General features: G+C 42.4%; 1 protein-coding gene across 5 annotated transcripts in view; it reads left to right on the top strand.

Annotated features, from left to right (window-relative positions):
* ccdc149a (coiled-coil domain containing 149a) overlaps nucleotides 1-18,049 on the top strand; it is a 168,086-nt gene extending 150,037 nt beyond the window's left edge. For 4 of the 5 annotated variants that reach the window (XM_041195894.1, XM_041195885.1, XM_041195875.1 and 1 more), the window contains one exon: nucleotides 14,698-18,049. In XM_041195894.1, coding sequence (XP_041051828.1) covers nucleotides 14,698-15,257 — 560 coding nt within the window. In that variant the 3' untranslated portion in view covers nucleotides 15,258-18,049. The remainder of the gene's footprint in view (nucleotides 1-14,697) is intronic. The other variant, XM_041195902.1, reaches the window with a different exon arrangement.
* The last annotated feature ends 1,661 nt before the right edge of the window (nucleotides 18,050-19,710 follow it).

Genomic DNA, 19,710 nt, shown 5'->3' with positions numbered 1-19,710 from the left:
AATCCCCTCTTCCTGTGACCTCAGCAGCTCCAGCTCCACAGGTCGAGGAGGGTGCCACTGCCACACAGCAGGACCCCGAAAGCAGGCCAGAGCCCTCTGGGTCTCGGCCCTCCAGAGGACGCCTGCCAAAGTCATTACAGACAGGGTGTAGCAGTCAGCAGGCTGCCTCCACCTCTGCTGTGAATGTCCAGGGAGCACCAAGACGTAGCAGCAGGGTTAGGAAGGTTAAGAAGATGTAGATGCACAGCCTGGGCATGGGTGCTAATCACTTGTACATAATGTTCACTATTGTAAATAAACTGTCAACAATGTCTCCCTGCCTATGGTTCTTTGTTTTGATGAGCAGTGTTCGAGTCACTCAGATGTGAAACCTTCCTGCACAAGATAAAGGCAGGTGTCTCAGTCCAGGGCCTCTTCCCTGTGCTTTCTGCAGCCTTCAGACCAAAGTGATGGCCTGGCCTCACACTCTCTGGACACATTACTGATGGCTGTACCTCAATGGTGCTTGTCATTGCTACCAGAATGTCGTGGGCAGGTGTCACCGAGTTCAGTAATTCTCTCTGTGTGCTCTCAGCACCTTGAAGATGGGGCCCCCATCTCTTCAGCATCTGTGACCAGTAACACTGTGCTCCTGAATGGGTCAGGTGCTGAAGGTGGATCAGGTGCATTTAAAGGTTCAGGGTTGCGGCTCTATAATATGACCCTGATCACAGAGCGTAAGCAAGAGGCCCTCGGCCAGATAGGAGTCAGACATTCTCAGAGGCTATGTGGAGATCTATGGATCTATGCATGTCATCATCATCCTCCTGCAATCAAGCAACTGTTGGGGCCTCCACTACACCTCTATGACAAGAGCCTTATCACAGAGAGTATGTGCATTGCCATAAGCCAGATTGGAGTCAGATGTTCACAGATACAATGTGAGGCTCTATGGTGTTTCCTCACTGCATGTCATTGTTATCCTCCACAAATCTAGCACCTATGAGGACCTCCTAAGCATGCCTGCATTGTCTGGCCAGTAGGAGGGCCTCATCGCCATCATCAATGCCTTTGAGGACCTCCTCATCCTCATCCCCGTCGACATCCTCCTCATTGGAGGAATCCTCCAGCTCCTCCTCTGTCAGCTCCTCTCCCCGTTGCAGCACCAGGTTGTAAAGAGCGACAATGACACCTGACACCCTCTGTGGACTATATTGCAGGGCCCCATCAGATTGGTCCAGGCACCAGAACCTCACTTTCACCATTTGGATGGTTTGTTCCACCAAGTTGCGAGTTGCAGCATGAGTCCCGTTATACCTTTTCTCTGCTGCAGTCTGACACTGCTGCATGGGTGTCATTAGCCACATCCTCTGTGGGTAGCCCTTGTCCCCGAAGAGTCGTCCCTGCAGCCTCTGTGGACCCTGGAAGACGTCAGGGATCTGTGACCGACTGGGAAGGTAAGAGTCATGAACACTCCCTGGAAACCGTGCATAGACCTGCAGGATGTGTTTGTGGTGGTTACACGCCAGCTGCACATTCAGCAAATGGAAGGCCTTGCAGTTGATACAGTTGACCCCTTGTTGTGGCAGAGATCTGAGCACCACGTGAGTACAGTCGATCACACCTTACACCTGTGGGAAACCTGAGACCTGGCCAAATCCAATCGCTCTTGCATCCTGGCTCTCCTGATTCCAGGTGAAATGCACAAAGCTGTGTGCTCTCACGAAGATGGCATCTGTGACCTCATGGATGGAATTTGTGGGTGGAGGCTTGTGATATCCCACAGAGATCACCTGTGGAACCCTGAAAGGAGCCACTGGCATAAAAATTGAGCATCGCGGTCACTTTCATGGCCACTGGCAGTGGATGCCCTCCAAGTCCCTGTGGTGCCAAATCCTGCAGTAGCTGACAGATATGACCAACCAGTTCCCTGGACTTGCGCAGTCTTTGATGACACTGGTTCAAAGTCACCTGCAGAAATGAAGGGCGGAATTTAATGACCCTGGATCTAGCTAGGTGCCGACCAGTGATAGCTCATTGTGGCTCTTCAGCGGCATGTGTGGGAGCCCCAGCCGCCCCTTCTACCTGAGGGTGCTGCTCCTCATTCTGCACAGCCAAAAACCTCAGTCGCTGTCTTCTTCATCGTCTTTGCTCTGTATACCACAAGGCATACAGCTGGTTCACCAGGCTCCATGCTCATGGTGTACTCCAACTGCTGAATGAAAAAGAGAGACACGTGTGTTAGCATGGGTGTACTAAGAATCTCTCTTGCTTAAGTCTGAAGGCCCCTTAACGCATCCCAGAGAGTGCTGCACCACTTAGATGACCAGAGTTTCGTGTGCTGCATGGCTGCCCGAAACCCCACCCACTTCCACCCCACTCCATCTGACAGATTGGCAGCAGCTTTGCCCATTGGACTTCATGCTGTGTTCTCAGCTCAGGCGCAGGCATTCTCCTAACCCACACTGCAAGGCTGCACTGTTAGCTTGAACCATCAGGGAGACTGGTCCAAACCAGGATGATAAAATTGAAAGGGGCTGTGAGCACCTCCATCAGTGACTGCTCCACGGCCAGCTTTAGCAAGGAGATTGTATAACGTGCCCAGTCATCCAACTGTTCTGCAGTCCACTAAAATGCAAATTAGCTTGAAGTCTGTGCCTAGGGTTGAAAAGCTTGGAGCACTTGGTGGCACTTTTATGCCTCTGCGTTGCTTGAGTGGGCAGATAAGCTAGGGGCCTGACTCCACGCATATCAATGTGGCCGCACCTGAACTGTCTCAGCTGCAGAAATGGTCACTTTGTACAAGGTTTCCCTAATGCATGGCCACTTCCCTCCCCTCCACCCCGCACATGCTTGTGCACTATATTCAACCGCAGGGCAGCCCTTGCTCTCCTCCCCCAAAAACTCGCCTCAACTGCAGGGCAGCCCTTGTTTACCGAGACGCCTCAAGCATGATGTCCAACAGCCGACCCTCGTGAGCGCTGCGGAACGTTGCTGTGCATTCACCCCCGGGCTCCTCCCAAAGTGCAGCCTGCCAAGCGCACACCTTGCACGCCGATGTGGGCGGACAATCCAGTGTGAGGGTTTGAGTCCGGCAGGTTGGTCTTGTAATGATATGCTAATGTATTACAATGAGGTTCCCGGCATTTGATGGCGGGAAATGTGGCCTGCCATTGATGGGCTGAGCAGACCACCGCAAACTGGTTTCATGACGTTGTGAAACTGATTTTTGGCCTTCTCGCCATGTTATCCGCTCATGCTGCCAGACACCCGCCTGGTGCCAGCAGGCACGGAAGACTCCACCCAGTGGCATTCTTTCCATCTTTAACAATTCCCCCCCCCCCCCCCCCCCCCCCCACCATTTTGACACATGCAGCCCTGTGTAGGTTAAAAGTCCCCCTATCGGTTGTAATCAAGATTGGATTGGATTGGATAGGTGATAAAGGAAAAAGGTTGAAGGGATAAGGGAACTGGTGGGTAAATGTAATTAGAACTTCTTCATCACTATTTGTAAAGGCAAATACAGCCTGGCCGGCTTAAATAATTCCATTAATGCCCTCATCCAAATCAATAATGGAGATTATCAACATCAGTGCTCCTGATGCAGAGCACTGTGGGATTCCACTTGCGACCTCACTCTGTACAGATCAATTCGCATTGATGACAACCCTCCACCTATCCAATATAATACCTGACCGCCAAGCCCTTATCATGTAATCTTTTCCAGTAGCCTTCCATATCATACTTCAGTGAAGGTGTTTTGGAAACCAGATATAAAGGCATTCATTCATTATTTTGGCTCCTACCTCTGCGAATTCGATCAGGTTAGTGAAGTAGGACCTTTGTTTTCCTATTGCTGTGCTTATCATTGCCTAGTAACTGTCCATCTCTCTGGATGATAGTAAATCACATCCCTTATAATGTGTTCCAGCATCTCCTTGCAACAGACATCAAAGTGACAGGCCTATAATTCCCATGATTCCTACCACTTCTTAAATATTTAGAACACATGAGCCCCTCTTTGTTCACTGGAATTGCCCCAAATCAAAGAGCTATTGAATCAACAAACTAGTACTCACAGAATACATCTGCCGTTCTCTTCAGCACCCTGGGGTAAATAGTATCATGTTTTGCAGCATGTTCGGTGAACAGAGAGAGGCTCATGTGTTCCAAATATTTCAGAAGTGAAAGGAATCATGGGAATTATAGGCCTGTCACTTTGATGTCTGTTGCAGGGAGATGCTGGAACACATTATAAGGGCTGGGATTTATGATCACCCAGAGGAATTGACAGTGCCTTAATCCCAGTTTAGACTATTCTGCAGTTACTTCTATTGAATCGATTTTAGCAGCTATATTGTTACTGTAGCATTATCTTCAGTCGTGAAAATCATTACAAATAATCCATTCAGCGCTGATCCTCTTACCTAATGTGCCGTGCTTCAATCTCTCAGAGGACCAATGTGGTCTTTTATCATTTTCTACCTTCAAACATAACTGAAAAAGCTTTAAAATTGCTGCTATTCCTGCCAACATTCCATCTTTCTGGTACCTTTTTATTATTTCTAATAGTGGCTTTAGTTGTCCTTCCTTGCCAATTTTCCCTATCGGTTATTCACTTAATGCCAAATGATTTTTTTTAAGTTGAGTTCCATACAAACTTAGGATCACTCAGCTCCCGACCTTATTACAGCCTTGATTCAAACATGGACTGAAGAGCTGAACTCCTGAGGTGAGGTGAGAGTGACTTCCTTGACATCAAGGCAGCATTTGACCAAGTGTGGCATTAAGTAGTCTTAGCAAAACTCGGGTCAATGGGAATCAGGGGGGAAACACTCTGCTAGTTGAAGTCATACCTAGCACAAAGGAAGATGGTTGTGGTTGTTGGAGGTCAATCATCTCAGTTCCAGGACATCACTGCAGGAGTTCCTCAGGGTAGTCCTAGGCCCAACCATCTTCAGCGGCTTCACCAATGACCTTCCCTCCATCTTAAGGTCAGAAGTGAGGGTGATCACTCATGATTTCACTATGTTCAGCATCATTCGCGACTCCTCAGATACTGAAGCAGTCTATGTCCAAACGCAGCAAGACCTGGACAACATTCAGGCTTTAGCTGATAAGTGGCAAGTAACATTCGTGCCACACAAGTGCCAGGCAATGACCATCTCCAACAAGAGAGACTCCAACCATCGCCCCTTGACCTTCAGTGGCATTACCATTGCTGAATTCCCCACTATCAACATCCGGGGGGGGTGGGGGGTGAGGGGTGCGGTTACCATTGACCAGAAACTGAACTGGACTAACCATATAAGTACTGTGGTTACAAGAGCAGATCAGAGGCTTAGAATCCTGTAGTGAGTAGCTCACCTCCTGATTCCCCAAAGCTTGTCCACCGTCTGCAACGCATAAGTCCGGAGTGTGATGGATTACTCTCCACTTGCCTGGATGAGTACAGCTCCAACAACACTCAAGAAGCTTGACAGCCTCCGGGATAAATATGCCCACTTGATTGGCACCACATCCACAAACATTCAATCCCTCCACCACCGATGCACACTGGCAGCAGTATGTACCATCTACAAGTTGCACTGGAGGAACTCATCAAGCCTGCTTAGACAGCACCTTCCAAACCTGCAACTGGTACCATCTAGAAGGAGAAGAACAGCAGATGCATTGGAACACTTCCACCTGGAAGTTCCTCTCCAAGCCATTCACCATCCTGACTTGGAAATATATCACTATTCCTTCACTATTGCTGTACCTACACCACGAGGACAGCAGTGGCTCAAGAAGGCAGCTCACCACCACCTTCTTAAGGGCAACTAGGGATGAGTAATAAATGCTGGCCTAACCATCGACGCCCAAATCCCATGAATGACTAAGAAAAAATTTCCCATTTCAGCTTTCATTTATTCTGTACTTGCCTTTTGTATGTAAGGAATATACAGGTTTTCCTTTCCATGAATGTGCATTTAAATAAACAGTTATTTTTATTCAATATCATAGTCATTTCTACCTTCCCAAATTTGGGCTCAGATTTGACAATCAGATGATGCAATTAAACTTTTGCATTGATTCTCCCCCACATAAATCAGATATCATCTCAGAGTCACTACTAAAGACTAAATCTAAAGACTCAAGACTAGATTATTTTCTTTAGCAATCTTCCCAACATATTCACTTGAGAAGTAATTGTTGACCATATTAACAAATATTGCTGTTTTCCCTTCATGGTTCCTCCCTATGTCCATTTAATGGATGGATAATTAAGAACCCCCATGACAACTGCACTACACTTTTACTGCCTTTTATAATTTGCAAAATAAACTCTCCATCTTTCTGATCCATTTTAGTCTTGATTTGACTATTCCAATGCACTCCTGGTCGGCCTTCCACATTCTACTCGCAGACTTGCATTGATCCAAAACTCTGTTGCCCATGTCCTTACTTGCACCAAGTGCTATTTACCCATCACATCTGTAATCACTGACCTACATTGGCTCAATCAGTGCCTCGATTTTAAGACTCTCATTCCTGTTTTCAGCCCCACCATCCTCTCCACAGATGTTGCTATACCTCCTGAGTTTTTCTGGCACTTTCTCTTTGATCAAGCTTTAGGCCATCTGCCCAAAAATCACCTTATGTGGATGGGTGTCAAAGTTTGCTTTGTAATGTTCCTGTGAAGTGCCTTGAGCTGATTTACTACTTTAAAGCTCCTATATAAATATAGTTGTTTGTTTGTCCTGGATGCCTATAACATGTGGCAACTTTAACCAACTCTCTAATACAAATTGTTTCAGCTACTCTTTGTTGACTAATATCCTCTCTTTATCACAACTGCGTCCTCTTTTATAAATAGAGCTCGATTTATGATTTTATAACATGTCCTACCAATCAGAATCGCCTATACCTTTTAAACTGAACCCCTGGGCTGGCTTTTACATCCAGCCATTGCCATAACTACATAATGTCTGTAATTCTACAATTTACATCGAAACATTTTAAGGAATTTTTTTGTTGCCTCATGTGATTTTGCCTAATTAAATTGCCTTGTTCCTTGTAATTAGAACTAAGTAAGTTTTGAATATTGCCATCAGTAGCACTTTGGTTTCCAGTCCTATAGGAACTGCATACAAAATTAGCTTTTTATGTCTTGATCCCAATTAGCTCAATTGCCTCACAATTACTGCCTTCAAAAACAGTCCCTAACTTATTTAGATGAAAACATCCCTTGTGGAAAAAACATACTTCCCTGGCAAATGTCCGCCAGTTATCCATGAAGACCAGGGGCCGGATTTTCGGGTCATCGGGCAGGCACAGTGGGCAGGCCTGGGAGCGGCCAGGAAATGGCCCACCACCAGCGATCGGCCCCCGACCACGATTTCGTGCTGGTTGTCCAGTTAACAGCCAGCCAGCGTGAAAGGTGGCTGAGAAGCTCAGTGCTGCTGAGGTGGGTTAGGGAGGAGGGTGAGCACGAAAGTCTGTGCACGCGCAAGGGAGCATGCAGTGAAAGCTCCCTAAAGACAGAGAGCCATCTCAGGGAGCTGAAGTATTTTAAAACCAATGAATAAAGCTTTTAAAATTCTGGAAAAAAATTGTCCGCACAGCGGACTCACTCACCTTAACATGTATATTTGAAAAATTCTGCCCAAAAATTTTAATTTTTTTTACATTTTTTGACAGAAACCTTATCCCTCCTGTGGATGAAGTTTCCTAAAAAAAATCAAAAAGCCGCCTGGCCAATTCGCTCATCCGCCAACCATAATGTTGGACAGGCAGCGAAAAATACAGGTTGATTAATGGCCTTAATAGGCCTCTTAATTGTCGGTGGATGTGCTGCCGACTGAAATATCGCAGGAGTGCACGATGATATTGGGATGCTCACCCGGTGTCATCGCACGCTATTTCACGCTTGGGCATGTTGGGCGCATGCCCACACGCCAAGCTGAAAATCTTGCTCCAGGATTTTCTTTGTACTCGGAGACTCTTGCCAATTATCAAAGTAAATGAACCTGCTATTTCTTCCTGTGTCCACTTATGGAAAAAAGAACTAATTTTAATGATTCTGAAAATGGACAGAGAATTAGAAATGCTTTGTTATTTTAGCTCAGAAATGGATTAAATTGTTAGAAAAAAATTAAATACTCTATTGCTCTTTTATCAGGTGTACACTTGTTCCTGTGTATACTTCCAGCCTTTAATAAAATTAGCTATTAAAACAGGAAGGATTATATAGTCCATCTGCCTATGAGGGGAATTGGGAGTGTATGGTGGCCGACTAAAATATCACAGGGGTGCACAATGATGTTGGAATGCTCGCCCGGTGTCATCGCACGCTATTTCACACTCAGGCATGTTGGGCGCGCTCCCGCACGCCAAGCTGAAAATCCTGCCCCAGGTTTTTCTTAGGTGGACGAATTGTTTCCATATAGATTCCGACAGTAGACTATTCACTCCCATGTCCTTGGAATCTGAAACCCTCCATTTTCCAGCCAAGCACTGATATATCTAAGCAGCTTTTAATTTGTCCAGTTTGTGGCATTGGGAGTGATTCTGAGATATCCTCAGTCTAGGAACCTAGGTTGCAAAATTTGGTTCTGTAGCACCACTGGGTGCCTAGAGGGGCTAAAAATGGTAACCAATATGCTTCTGGCCACTGCTTCTCCAACAATACAGTATGCCAGTGTTTCCCAAACTTTTTCCCACTGGACCCCATTTTGAAACTTGGGCCAGGATTTATGCCAGCATGATTTTACGGTCCCATCAAAGTCAATAGAGCTTAGGATGACTCACCACAATGGTACCATAAAATTCTGGCCTTGGAAATTGCCATGATCACAGAGTGAGAGCTGGATTAGGAGTTGATTAAAGTTGCCATCTGTTATAGGCATCCAGAACAAACAGTAACAACTATGTTTGGGTACAACGTTTAAAGTAATAAAGCAAAGGTTTTTGTCCAATTTAGCTCTCTTAATTATGAATACAAAAGAGACTGTGTATTCCGAATACCTTCTTGGCATGTCTTACTTTTTTATCAAGCTTGATAGAAGCCACTCTGTAGGTTTTGCCCCCTCCCCCTGCCCCACCCATCCCCCACTGAGGAAAATGACCAACTATCGGAAAATCTCAAGAAGTCAAAGCTCTCCAAAATTTCTCCCTAACTTCTGGAGGCATGCAAGGATATCCGCAGCAGCAGAGTTTAATCATGCTTCAAGGAGTATTTAATTACATACTACTCCACCTCCTGTGGCTTTGCACATGCATAAACAAGATGAAGTTGAGACATTGGTAAATATAGATATGGGGAGGGACTGCTGGTAATTTGACTAGGGTTAAGAAGAGGCAGTTACATTGGAGGTGGGAGATAGGGGAATGATAGCAGGAGAGGAGAGTGGATTGTAGACAGATGGAGAAGGGTTGAGAGATGGAGCAGAGACAAATTGGGAGGGCAAAGATTTTTAATAGCTTTTGATGCCTGGGTATCAGTGGCAAGGTAAGTATTCATTGCCCATTCCTAATTGCTCTTGAGAAGGTGATGGTGAGCCACCTTCTTGAACTACAGTCTATGTCGTATAGGTCCACTTACTGTATGATTAGGGAGGAAATTCCATGGTTTTGACCCAGCGACAACAAAGAAACGGAATAGTTCCAAGTCAGGATGGTGTGTGGCTTGAAGGGGAACTTGCAGGTGGCGATGCACCCATGCATCTGCTGCCCTTGTTCTTCTAGGTGGTAGAGGTCATGGGTTTGGAAGGTGCTGTCAAGGGAGCCTTGACGAGTTGCTGCAGTGCATTTTGTAGATGGTACGCACTGCTGCTACTGTGCATGGTGATGGAGGGAGTGAATGTTTAAGTTGGTGGATGAGGTGCTGATCATGTGAGCTGTTTTGGCCTGGTTGGTGCAGAGATTCTTGTGTGTTGTTGGGGGTGCACTCATTCAGGCAAGTTACTTATGCTTTGTAGACGGTGGACAGAATATGGGGATTCAGGAGATAAAGTATTGGCTGCAGGATTCCTAGCCTCTGACCTGCTCTTCTAGCCACAGTATTTATATGGCTGGTTCCAGTTCAGTTTCTGGTCAATGGTAACCCCCAGGATGTTGATAGTGGGGAATTCAGCAATGACAATGCTGTTGAATGCCAAGGAGAGATGGTTATGTTCTCTCTTGTTGGAGATGGCCATTTCCTTTCACTTGTGTGGCACAAATGTTACTTGCCACTTATCAGCCCAAGCTTGAATATTGTCCAGGTCTTGCTGCATATGGTCATGGACTACTTCAGTATCTGAGGAGCTGCAAATGGTACTGAACATTGTGCAATCATCAGTGAACAAACCCACTTTTGACCTTAGGTTGGAGGGAAGGTCAGTGATGAAGCAGCTGAAGGTGGATAGGCCTAGGATACTAACATAAGGGGCAGCATTTTCCGGTCGATGAGTGGGGGTGGTAAGTGCTGCTGGATAACACTGTTAACGACACCTTCCATTACTATGCTGATGAATGAGAGTAGACTGAATAATTGGCTGGATTGGATTTATCTTCTTGTGGACAGGGCATACCTGGACAATTTTCCACATTGTTGAGTAAGTGCCACTGTCGTGACTGTACTGAAATGAAGTCTTCAGTGTTACAGCTGGGATGTTGTCAGGACCCATAGTCTTTGCTGTATCCATTGCCTGCTGTTATTTTTTGATATCACATAATGTGAATCAAATTTGCTGATATGTGTCATCTGTGATGCTGGAGACCTCAGAAAGAGGCGGAAATGGATCATTTACTTGGCACTTCTGACTGAAGATGGTTGCAAATCCTTCAGCCTTGTCTTTTGCGCTGATGTGCTGGTCTCTGTCATCATCGAGGATGGGGGATGTTTGTGGACCCCCCTCCTCCAGTTAGTTGTTTAAGTGGTCACCACCATTCACAACTGAATGTGGCAGGACTGCAGAGTTTTGATCTGATCCGTTAGTTGTTGGATTGTTTAGCTCTGTCTATAGCTTGTTACTTCCATTGTTTAGCATACATGCAGAGCTGTGATATATCTTCATCAGAGATTGGAGTGGAAGGGCCTGGTGACCAAGTTAAATTTCTTTATGTGCAGGAATCTAAAGATTATGCATGTTTAAAAAATTGTGCTAATTGTTTGAAAAATGAAATACAGCAAAACTGAAGGTTCAAAACCCATTTATTTGAGTGTGCAACTTTTAATTTAGTAATCCTGTTTATTATTTTCCTGCAGTTGGGTGAACTGACTTTTATGTGAATAAATGAATGAACAAACTTCCCTGTCATTCACATAAAGCCAATGGACTAGTCACGAAGGGTCACAAGCTCAAGATGAGGGGCAGGAGGTTTAGGGGAGATGTGAGGAAAAACTTTTTTACCCAGAGGGTGGTGACGGTCTGGAATGCGCTGCCTGGGAGGGTGGTGGAGGCGGGTTGCCTCACATCCTTTAAAAAGTACCTGGATGAGCACTTGGCACATCATAACATTCAAGGCCGTAGGCGAAGTGCTGATAAATGGGATTAGATAGGTAGGTCAAGTGTTTCTCATGTTTTTGGTGCAGACTTGTTGGGCCGAAGGGCCTCTTGTGCACTCTGTGATTCTGTGTGTGATTCTGTGTGACTAGATAAAGAACCTTATTCTATTGAATAATCCAGCATCTTGCTTTATAAATCTAGACTGTTATTGTGTCACTTATTTGTCCCCTGCTATCATTTTCAACAACTGGTAGACAGAGGAAACCTCTGTTATCTTAAATCCTGTTGACCCCTTTTGTTAATTCGAAATTTGACATTTATCTCATTTTGTGGACTTTGTTAATGGATGCTGCTGATTAGTATGATGTATTTTAGTTATTTTATGCATATGTGTAAAGCCTATGAGGAATTTTAAATGTTTGAAAATAATTTTGCACATTAGCTTTGCAGTAGTTTTCTTGTTTACATGAAGGCATTTAATGGTTGACTGTCTGAAGATGTGAGGAATACAAATGCACATTGGATCAGGGAGCATCAGGCACAGTGAGATTAGGCCAATTGGTAGCACTCCTAAGATGAAACTCAAAAATTAGAACCAGAACATACTGATGGGACAACAGAGTAGAGCCAGGCATGCAGAGAAGACAGAATGCAGTTAGACTGGGTTGATTCAGAAGCACCCTATGGTGAAAATCCAAAGATCAGAAACAGAGGGCCAAGGAGACACAGCATAGAAGAAGAGTGGGGAAGCAGATGTGAATGGGGAAGGGGACCAGAACATAATTTGAGGACTGGGTGGTGACAGACACACTGCAGTCACATATAGGAGCTATGGCTATCCTGAAAGAAAGCATGGGAAAGGCACATCAGTGCTCTGGTTAAAAAAGGAAAAGGCATTGGAGAGGCACAACAAATTCCAGCAAGAAGGCAGCAGGCTGGAATTCCCAGCTATAGAAGAGTTCGCTAACAGTTATAAGATAGGAAGATATGTACAATTAAAAGTAGAAAACACTCACTGTATAGCTGATAATAAACTTGCCTCAGAAAGGAAAGAATCAGTTCTAGAAAAACAGCATGACCTTGGAACTGTGGTAGAAATTTTGCACCACAGGGTCAGCTGGTGTCCATTGCAGTGTCGTCACTTTAATAGAAAAATCAGACCAGATGAGTGTCATCAGAAATGGGAGATGTAGATAGAAATTTATATGAAAACCTCCATATGCAATGTTGACAGGTGATACATAAATGTAATTATTCTTGTAATTTACAATTCAGCAATTTTTTTTAAAACAGCTGATTGACAGAGCAAAACATTTTTTGTTGTGAGTCTGCAATACCTTATCCAATACTTCTAACAGGAAAAAATCTCTCGTATCTTCTGTTATGAAATGGCAGGTGGTATTTACCAGGCTGACCAAATTCAAAGGGAAACTTGGCCAAGTTTTTGGCCAATGATTTTGCAATTTGTATTTATTACGAGAAGGTTTATGCTTTGAAGTCAGAAGTAATGAGTCTACTACTACCGTTAGAGATTTTAAAGATTAAATTAAAATGTTTATTAACAAAAGAAAAGAAAACTTAAACACACATTACAGTTACACAGTTACATTTAATTTTATTAAAGTTCTCATAAGATTTCTACTTAACTAGTCTTCTGACTACACATCCCTTCCAGGCAACACTCCGAGTAGACTCTTAATCTATAAAACATCTGAGAATGGAGCTTCAAAGGCTTTTAACAAAACCTTGGTTACTGGAACAGCAAATTTCTCCAGGGTGGCTAGAGGCTTTCCCCACAAGTCTGTTTCACATAGCGCACCTTTCAAGACCTCACATGGCCACACCCCACACAGCTTTCCATCTTTCTTGAGATATATTTCCTCCCTTTTGACCTGTAAATCCCATTGTTTCAACCTTTCTTTGGAAGTTACTTTTCCCAGAATATAGAAATTTTTCATGATGTCTTTATGGCCAGCACTTTCGAGAAGAATATACTTAATAACTTTGCCTAATTAATCTTGTCAGTTGTAAACATCTTACCATGTCCCTTTGAAAATCAAACAACCTCTCAACTTATCTAAAAATGCAAGTTCCATTCACACTGTATCTGCTGACACTTCATCCTAGCTTATCCATCTCAATTTCAAATCCCTGCTTTACACCTTACCCCTTTTGATGATTCAAACCTTGCAGTCTGACTGCCTGCAGTTTAATTAAACTAGACACAGAAACACATATAAACATACACACACAACACAGGCCCCATAAGCCTGCTTTAAATTAACCCACAGTAATATTAGAAAGAAAAATGATCTTTCCTTGACACTGCTTTTGCTTGAGTTATGTTAATTTTATACTTCTCCCATTTGTGATTACTGTTGCAAGTTAGGAAATCTGCTTATGTCTGCATATGTGTTTGTCAGCATTTAAAGAGATGTACCAACTCCACTGTTGAACTCTTACTTCTCCTATTGAAAACACCTAAGAGTGCCGAGAATAGTGATGGAGGCCATTGAAGTGACGCATTGTTGATGTGCTGGGAAATATTGTGCCAAATGAGGTCAGCTGTAATGAGGACTGCTATAATGAGTATGTGGGATAGGATATGGGTTTCAAGCTTTTAGATAAACTGGGATTTATGAACAGTGCTCCAGAAGATCTGCATTTAAACATCACTGCTCACAAAATATATCTCTTCATCAATTTATGCAATGAGTTGTGGCTCAATAAGAGTGGAAAGTTCTGGCATGATGCTGAAGAGTATTCTGTTCTGAAGAAGAGTATTCGATTCAAATAGTTAACTCTGTTTCTCTCTCCACAGATGCTGCCACAGCTGCTGAGTATTTCGAGCACTTTCTGTTTTTATTTCAGATTTCCAGCATCTGCGGTATTTTGCTTTTACAAAAGCATTTGTAATTATTATTTGTTCTGAGTTATAGCTATGAGTGCCTGTAACACTCTTAAAGTAAAAAATATCCTGAATTTTAATTACTATTTCAGTTCTTTTCATGAAAAAGATGTTTTATAGTTGATCCACGAAACATGAATGTACCTGTCAAAATGTGTGATCATTATCCTGTCAATAGTTTTTATATATTATAAAGCAAATACAATGGCATTTTAGCCTCAATGACAGATGCTTGATGTTGACCTAATTCTTCTTTGCCCTGTATGTATAGTTTCAACTTTTCAGGAAACATTATGGTATATTGATTTTTTAAAAAAAGATTTGGTTGATTCACAGATGAATTAAAAGGTCAAGGAACTCCACTTCTGTCCTCAGCACCAGAGTTCTCTGGTAAGGAGAAAAAATCCAGAGAATCTGAAGAAATGCAGGTGGAACGAAAGGATAGTTGCGCAAGTCCAGTATTTTTACCTTTGGAAACAGACTCCCAGACAACGCAAATTTATCCATCAATGTCCCAATCCAATCCAGGGGATGAAATAACAAAGATGACTGAGAAGTTAGCTACTGCTGAGTTAAGCGATGGCTATAATGAAACATGTGCTTTGAAAGAGCAGTGCATGGTGACATCTCAGAACGATGGTGATATTTCATCTGTTTTTGAATCCCCACCAGCTAGAACAGATGCAGCAAACCCATCTGATTCTGAGAGTGACCACTGGATTCAAAATAATGAATCACCTGGCGCCCTGGAAAGTAATATAGATTGCGTGTCATCAAACACGACTTCCAAAATAAATTCAGATTCTCAGTTGCACAGTTTGTTGACCACAGATCTGTCAATATTTGAGGGTTCTACAAAAAGTACTAATGAAAGTCACAAAGGAAATATAGCATAATTTGCTTGCTAACTTTATATTTTAGTTTACGCCTATAGTTTAAAGACTATTGCCCTTAATTAAAAATTATTATAAAGCTCTTAAACTTAATTTGAGACCAGGTGAAACTGTAATTCTTTTAAAAGCAAATCATCAGTACTTTGTTAGTTGTGATATGAATGTTTATGCATCTTGTTTTGTGAGCTGAATTCTATCAAAGACAGACTATTCACATATCTGCATTGGTAAAGTAGAATAAATAATTACACTGAAAAATATAATAAGGATAGGGTTTTCGTCAAAACCTTTTTCTATCTTTTTTCCAAGTGCACAATATTTTAAGAAAATCAATTTATAACATTTGATTCCTTATGTTATATGGCATGACTCGAGAAACCAGTAGAAAAAGTCTTCAGTGGAATGTGCTTTTCAAACTATTGGGTTTCAAAATGTTTCTGCCAAGAACAAGAGATTTACTCTGGGTAAAATGCTGTACCAGGAACTCTGAGCTTGATTCACAACAATTGCTAGAAATAGGAGGGACTGTAGTTTGAAATTTGAATTTGAATGATTGCAGAGGTGTACCCTTTAATATACCCTGACTGAACTTGTGGATTTCCAATATTTTCTATTTCTGATTTCCAGCGATTTGCATTTTTAAAATTCATTTTAGTACTTGTAACTCTCTTATGTGTTACAATTGGAATTCCTCCAGATCGAAGTAATGTGTGGTAAAGGAGCAAGACAAAGGGTTGTTACAGTCACTTCATTAAATAAGATAGAGTTGTTCCTGGAATAAAGAAAGAAAACTGCTTCCACAAGTTTTATATTTACTCACAGTGATGTGCCACCATTATTATTGCATGTTGGCAGGCAACAGCCCCAATTCTCAATGCAAACAATAAATTGTTTTATTCATGAATTGCTAACATGAGATTTATACACTATTTTGATTTTCTAAATTGAAAAAGTGAGAAGTTGGAAGAAGGAGGAAATGACATGGTCAATATTGCAAATTTTCCATATTTCATTAATAACTCATGGCTTATTATACCTGGAGGATATATTCATTGTAGTAATATAAATAATGTATTTGTTTTAGTAATTATTTTTATTAATTAGCATAGATTTTTGCCAGTGACAAGAACCATAGGTGCTGTGTGCTGAATTTTACAGTTTGTGTGTTTAATGCTAGAAGCAAGAATATATTAAGGACATGTACTAATTATTTGTGGAGGTGAAGAGTGGGAGGTAGTGGTCCTTTATCAATTGCTTCAGTGTGGAGTATCCACCCACAGGACTATAACGTTTTGCAATACGCTTCTTACTTTATGTGGAGTTCTGATCTAATAGTTTTCCAAGAATTATCAAGGTTCACAATTTGTGTATACTAATATGACCAAATTTCCGGCCCCTCCCACCAACAGGATCCTCTGGTCCGAAGTCAGCCGAGATTTGAATGGCTCGCCGCATCCACGCCGCAGAGTGCTGAAAAATCCTGGTTTACAATGGTGATAATTACATGAGTAATGAAGAGAATTGTCATGGCTTTACACTATTTTAAGGACTACTATAGTCAGGTAGAGGCTTAGCGTTAGCATTCCAAAGATTGTTTTCCATGCCAAAATCTCTGTAACATAGGTATTTATTCTTTACTTTGGCTACAACCTTTTCCATTTCACGCTGTACAGTTAAATCAAGAGCAGCAGCACTATACAACATCACAGAAAAGAGGAAAATAACAATAACTTTTGACTGAATCTGAGGGGGAAAAAATGTCTAAGTAAATAACCATGCCGTTGTGCCATTTTATGTGTTACTTATAACTTTGTTGGTGATGGAAATTAGGTTGTTCACAATATTTAATGTTTTCTAGGCTATCAATAGCCTTCACACTGAGAAAAGACGGTGCTATTATTTTACTTGGCACTTGATAGGAGTTTTGTTGTAAGCTGCGAGCCATCATCGGATCCATGTCAAAAAAGATTATTTTTCTAATGAACTCGCAAGGATTGAGCTGGTTTCTTTTCTAAATTGTCGATCTCAAAACAAAGATCATCTCCTTGCAGAAAAGTACATTTTAAAGAGAGGGTACTGACACCTTGGAGTTCTTGAGTAGGTTTAGTTTCACAGATTTTCCCAGGGCAGCTGCCTCATATTCTCGCTATTATAGCAGAGCTTTTGAAATACATTATTTTTAATAAAGTTAATAAATCAGTAGAAATAGATTCTTTTGATAGGAAGTGTTCATTCTGATGTCACTTGTGTCGTCGTCTTTGATGACAAATGATCCAGTCCACTTAAGAGTTTATTTACAGGCATTTGCAATGCCATTGACTTTTCTGTCACATTTATTAGTTTTAGGTTTAGTGATTCTCAGGTTGTTTATTTACATTTAATTTTATTCCTTTTATGACTTGATAATCAAGTCAAACATTTTGTCACTGTTCAGGAACCAGATTAGAAATAAAGATTTTTAGGCCCAAAGCCTAAAACATTTTTGGGTTGTTTCTCCTTAATTTATTTGTGTTCCTATTGTTTTCTGAAAATTATTGTCAGGCGAGAAATTGGTGATAATTACAGTAGTGCCTGGATGGAGATAAATCATTATTTTGTACTGTATTAATTATGTTTATTTAAATTGAAAGATTGTAAAGGATTGCACTATTCCAAACATGTTTCCTTCACCAGCAAGCACATCTTAGATTAGAGGATTTTAATGGTATTGCTATTAATGAAATTTGAAGAAAAAATTGTGAAAATACAGTGGAGGACATACTTTGTAGAAGCCTTAAATAAATATTTGCAACTTGTTTGATCTGCAGATTTATGCCACGTGCACAGAGTCTTGTGTGCCATTGCTGTACTATCTCCCAAAATCATTGTATCTGTCCTATTGCCCCTATCACGTAGTCTGTCACATTGCTGATTCGGCAATTGACATTCTTCCTGTTAATATCCTTTTCCTTCGCCAGCTTGGTTTCCACTGATGTGCATCTGTATTTTCCATTTATTTATTTTCCTCTCCATTCACAAATTTCTTTTCTGCTTAAGGTGATGATTTATTATGAAATATGGTTCCAAGGTCACTTGAAGCCCCTTAATCCCTGCTAAGTGCTCTTTCTTCATGCCTACATATCCCAATTGGTGTTAATTCATTCATTTTAAATGGGTTTATGCCAGTGTTACCTAATGCTGATTATTTACATGTTGAGCTATCGGGATAGAGCCAAATCTGTTTCTCTCATTTTCACCGCTGGCCAACGTTTATCAGTCAGCCAACATCATTAAGAAAACACTTTACCTAGTCATTTGCCTCATTGCCATTTGTGGGATCGCAATGCAGATTGGCTGCTGCATTTGCCTACATTACAACAATAAAGGTCTTTTTTTAAAGAAATATTTCACTAGCTGTGAAGTGCTTTGGGATTTGCTGGGGTTGCAAAAGTTGCTAGATAAGTATTTTGCTACTTTTGTCCGGCTTCTTTTGTTTTGCTTCCACTTCCTCCTGCCCAACCCAATTTCACAGTTCCCCAAAGTTCCATATGATGTTGGACTGAGCTCCACTGCAGAATGGAATGCAGTATTTGTATTAGCAGCAAAATCTGCATTTTTACAGCCTATAGAACACCATGAAAAGCTTCAAAATAACACAAAAGAAACACTGGCCTGAATTTTCAGCTCGGCGGGCGGGTGTGATCAGTGGGCCCCGGAGCAGTCAGGAAACGGATTGCCAACTGTGACCAGCCCCCAACCATAGTTTCATGCTGGCTGGCCAATTAACGGTCAACCAGCATGAAGTGCACACTAAAAAGCTCAGCGCTGCCAGGGTGCGGTTGGGAGGAGGGCGGGCGATGACATCAACGCGAGCACTGAGAGAAAGCTCCCTGAAGGCAGTGAGTTGCGTCAGGGAGCTGCAGACACGAAACCCAGGAAATAAAGTTTTTAAAATCAGGAAAAAAGTGCCCAAGCATCACAATCAGGCACATGAACGTATAGGGAAAAGTTTTCCCCCCATTGAGGGGGGAAGTACCGCAGCGGGAGCGAGCAGGCACGCCTCTGATCGGCACCCCCAATCAGGGGTGCACTGCCATTTTACGTAAGTGGGCCAATTAAGGCCCACCCAGCATGATGTCAGCCAGGAAGCGCTGTGTGCCCCCTGTGCAGGCGGGGGGGGATTCCCTCAGCCGGGTGTGCACTCTTTCATGCTTGTGCAAGAAATAGCACACAGATCTCCCTGAGGCTAAGTGCTGCCTCAGGGAGATCACCTCAGAATTAAAACTTTTAAGAAAAATGTTTTAAAATTTCCCTGACATGTTCTCTTGTGACACTGTCATATGAGTTGGGACATGTCCATCATTTTTACTCAAATCTTTAATATATATTTAAAAAGCTCATGAAACCTCATCTCACCTGTGGGTGAGGTTTCATGTTTTTCCTGAAGCCTGTCAGGGCTCTCGGCCTGCCCACCAAC

This window comes from Carcharodon carcharias, chromosome 1 (genome assembly GCF_017639515.1).
Source record: "Carcharodon carcharias isolate sCarCar2 chromosome 1, sCarCar2.pri, whole genome shotgun sequence".
Taxonomy (NCBI): domain Eukaryota; kingdom Metazoa; phylum Chordata; class Chondrichthyes; order Lamniformes; family Lamnidae; genus Carcharodon; species Carcharodon carcharias.
The sequence above is the reverse complement of the archived record's forward strand: the minus strand, read 5'-3'. Positions and strand labels throughout refer to the sequence as shown.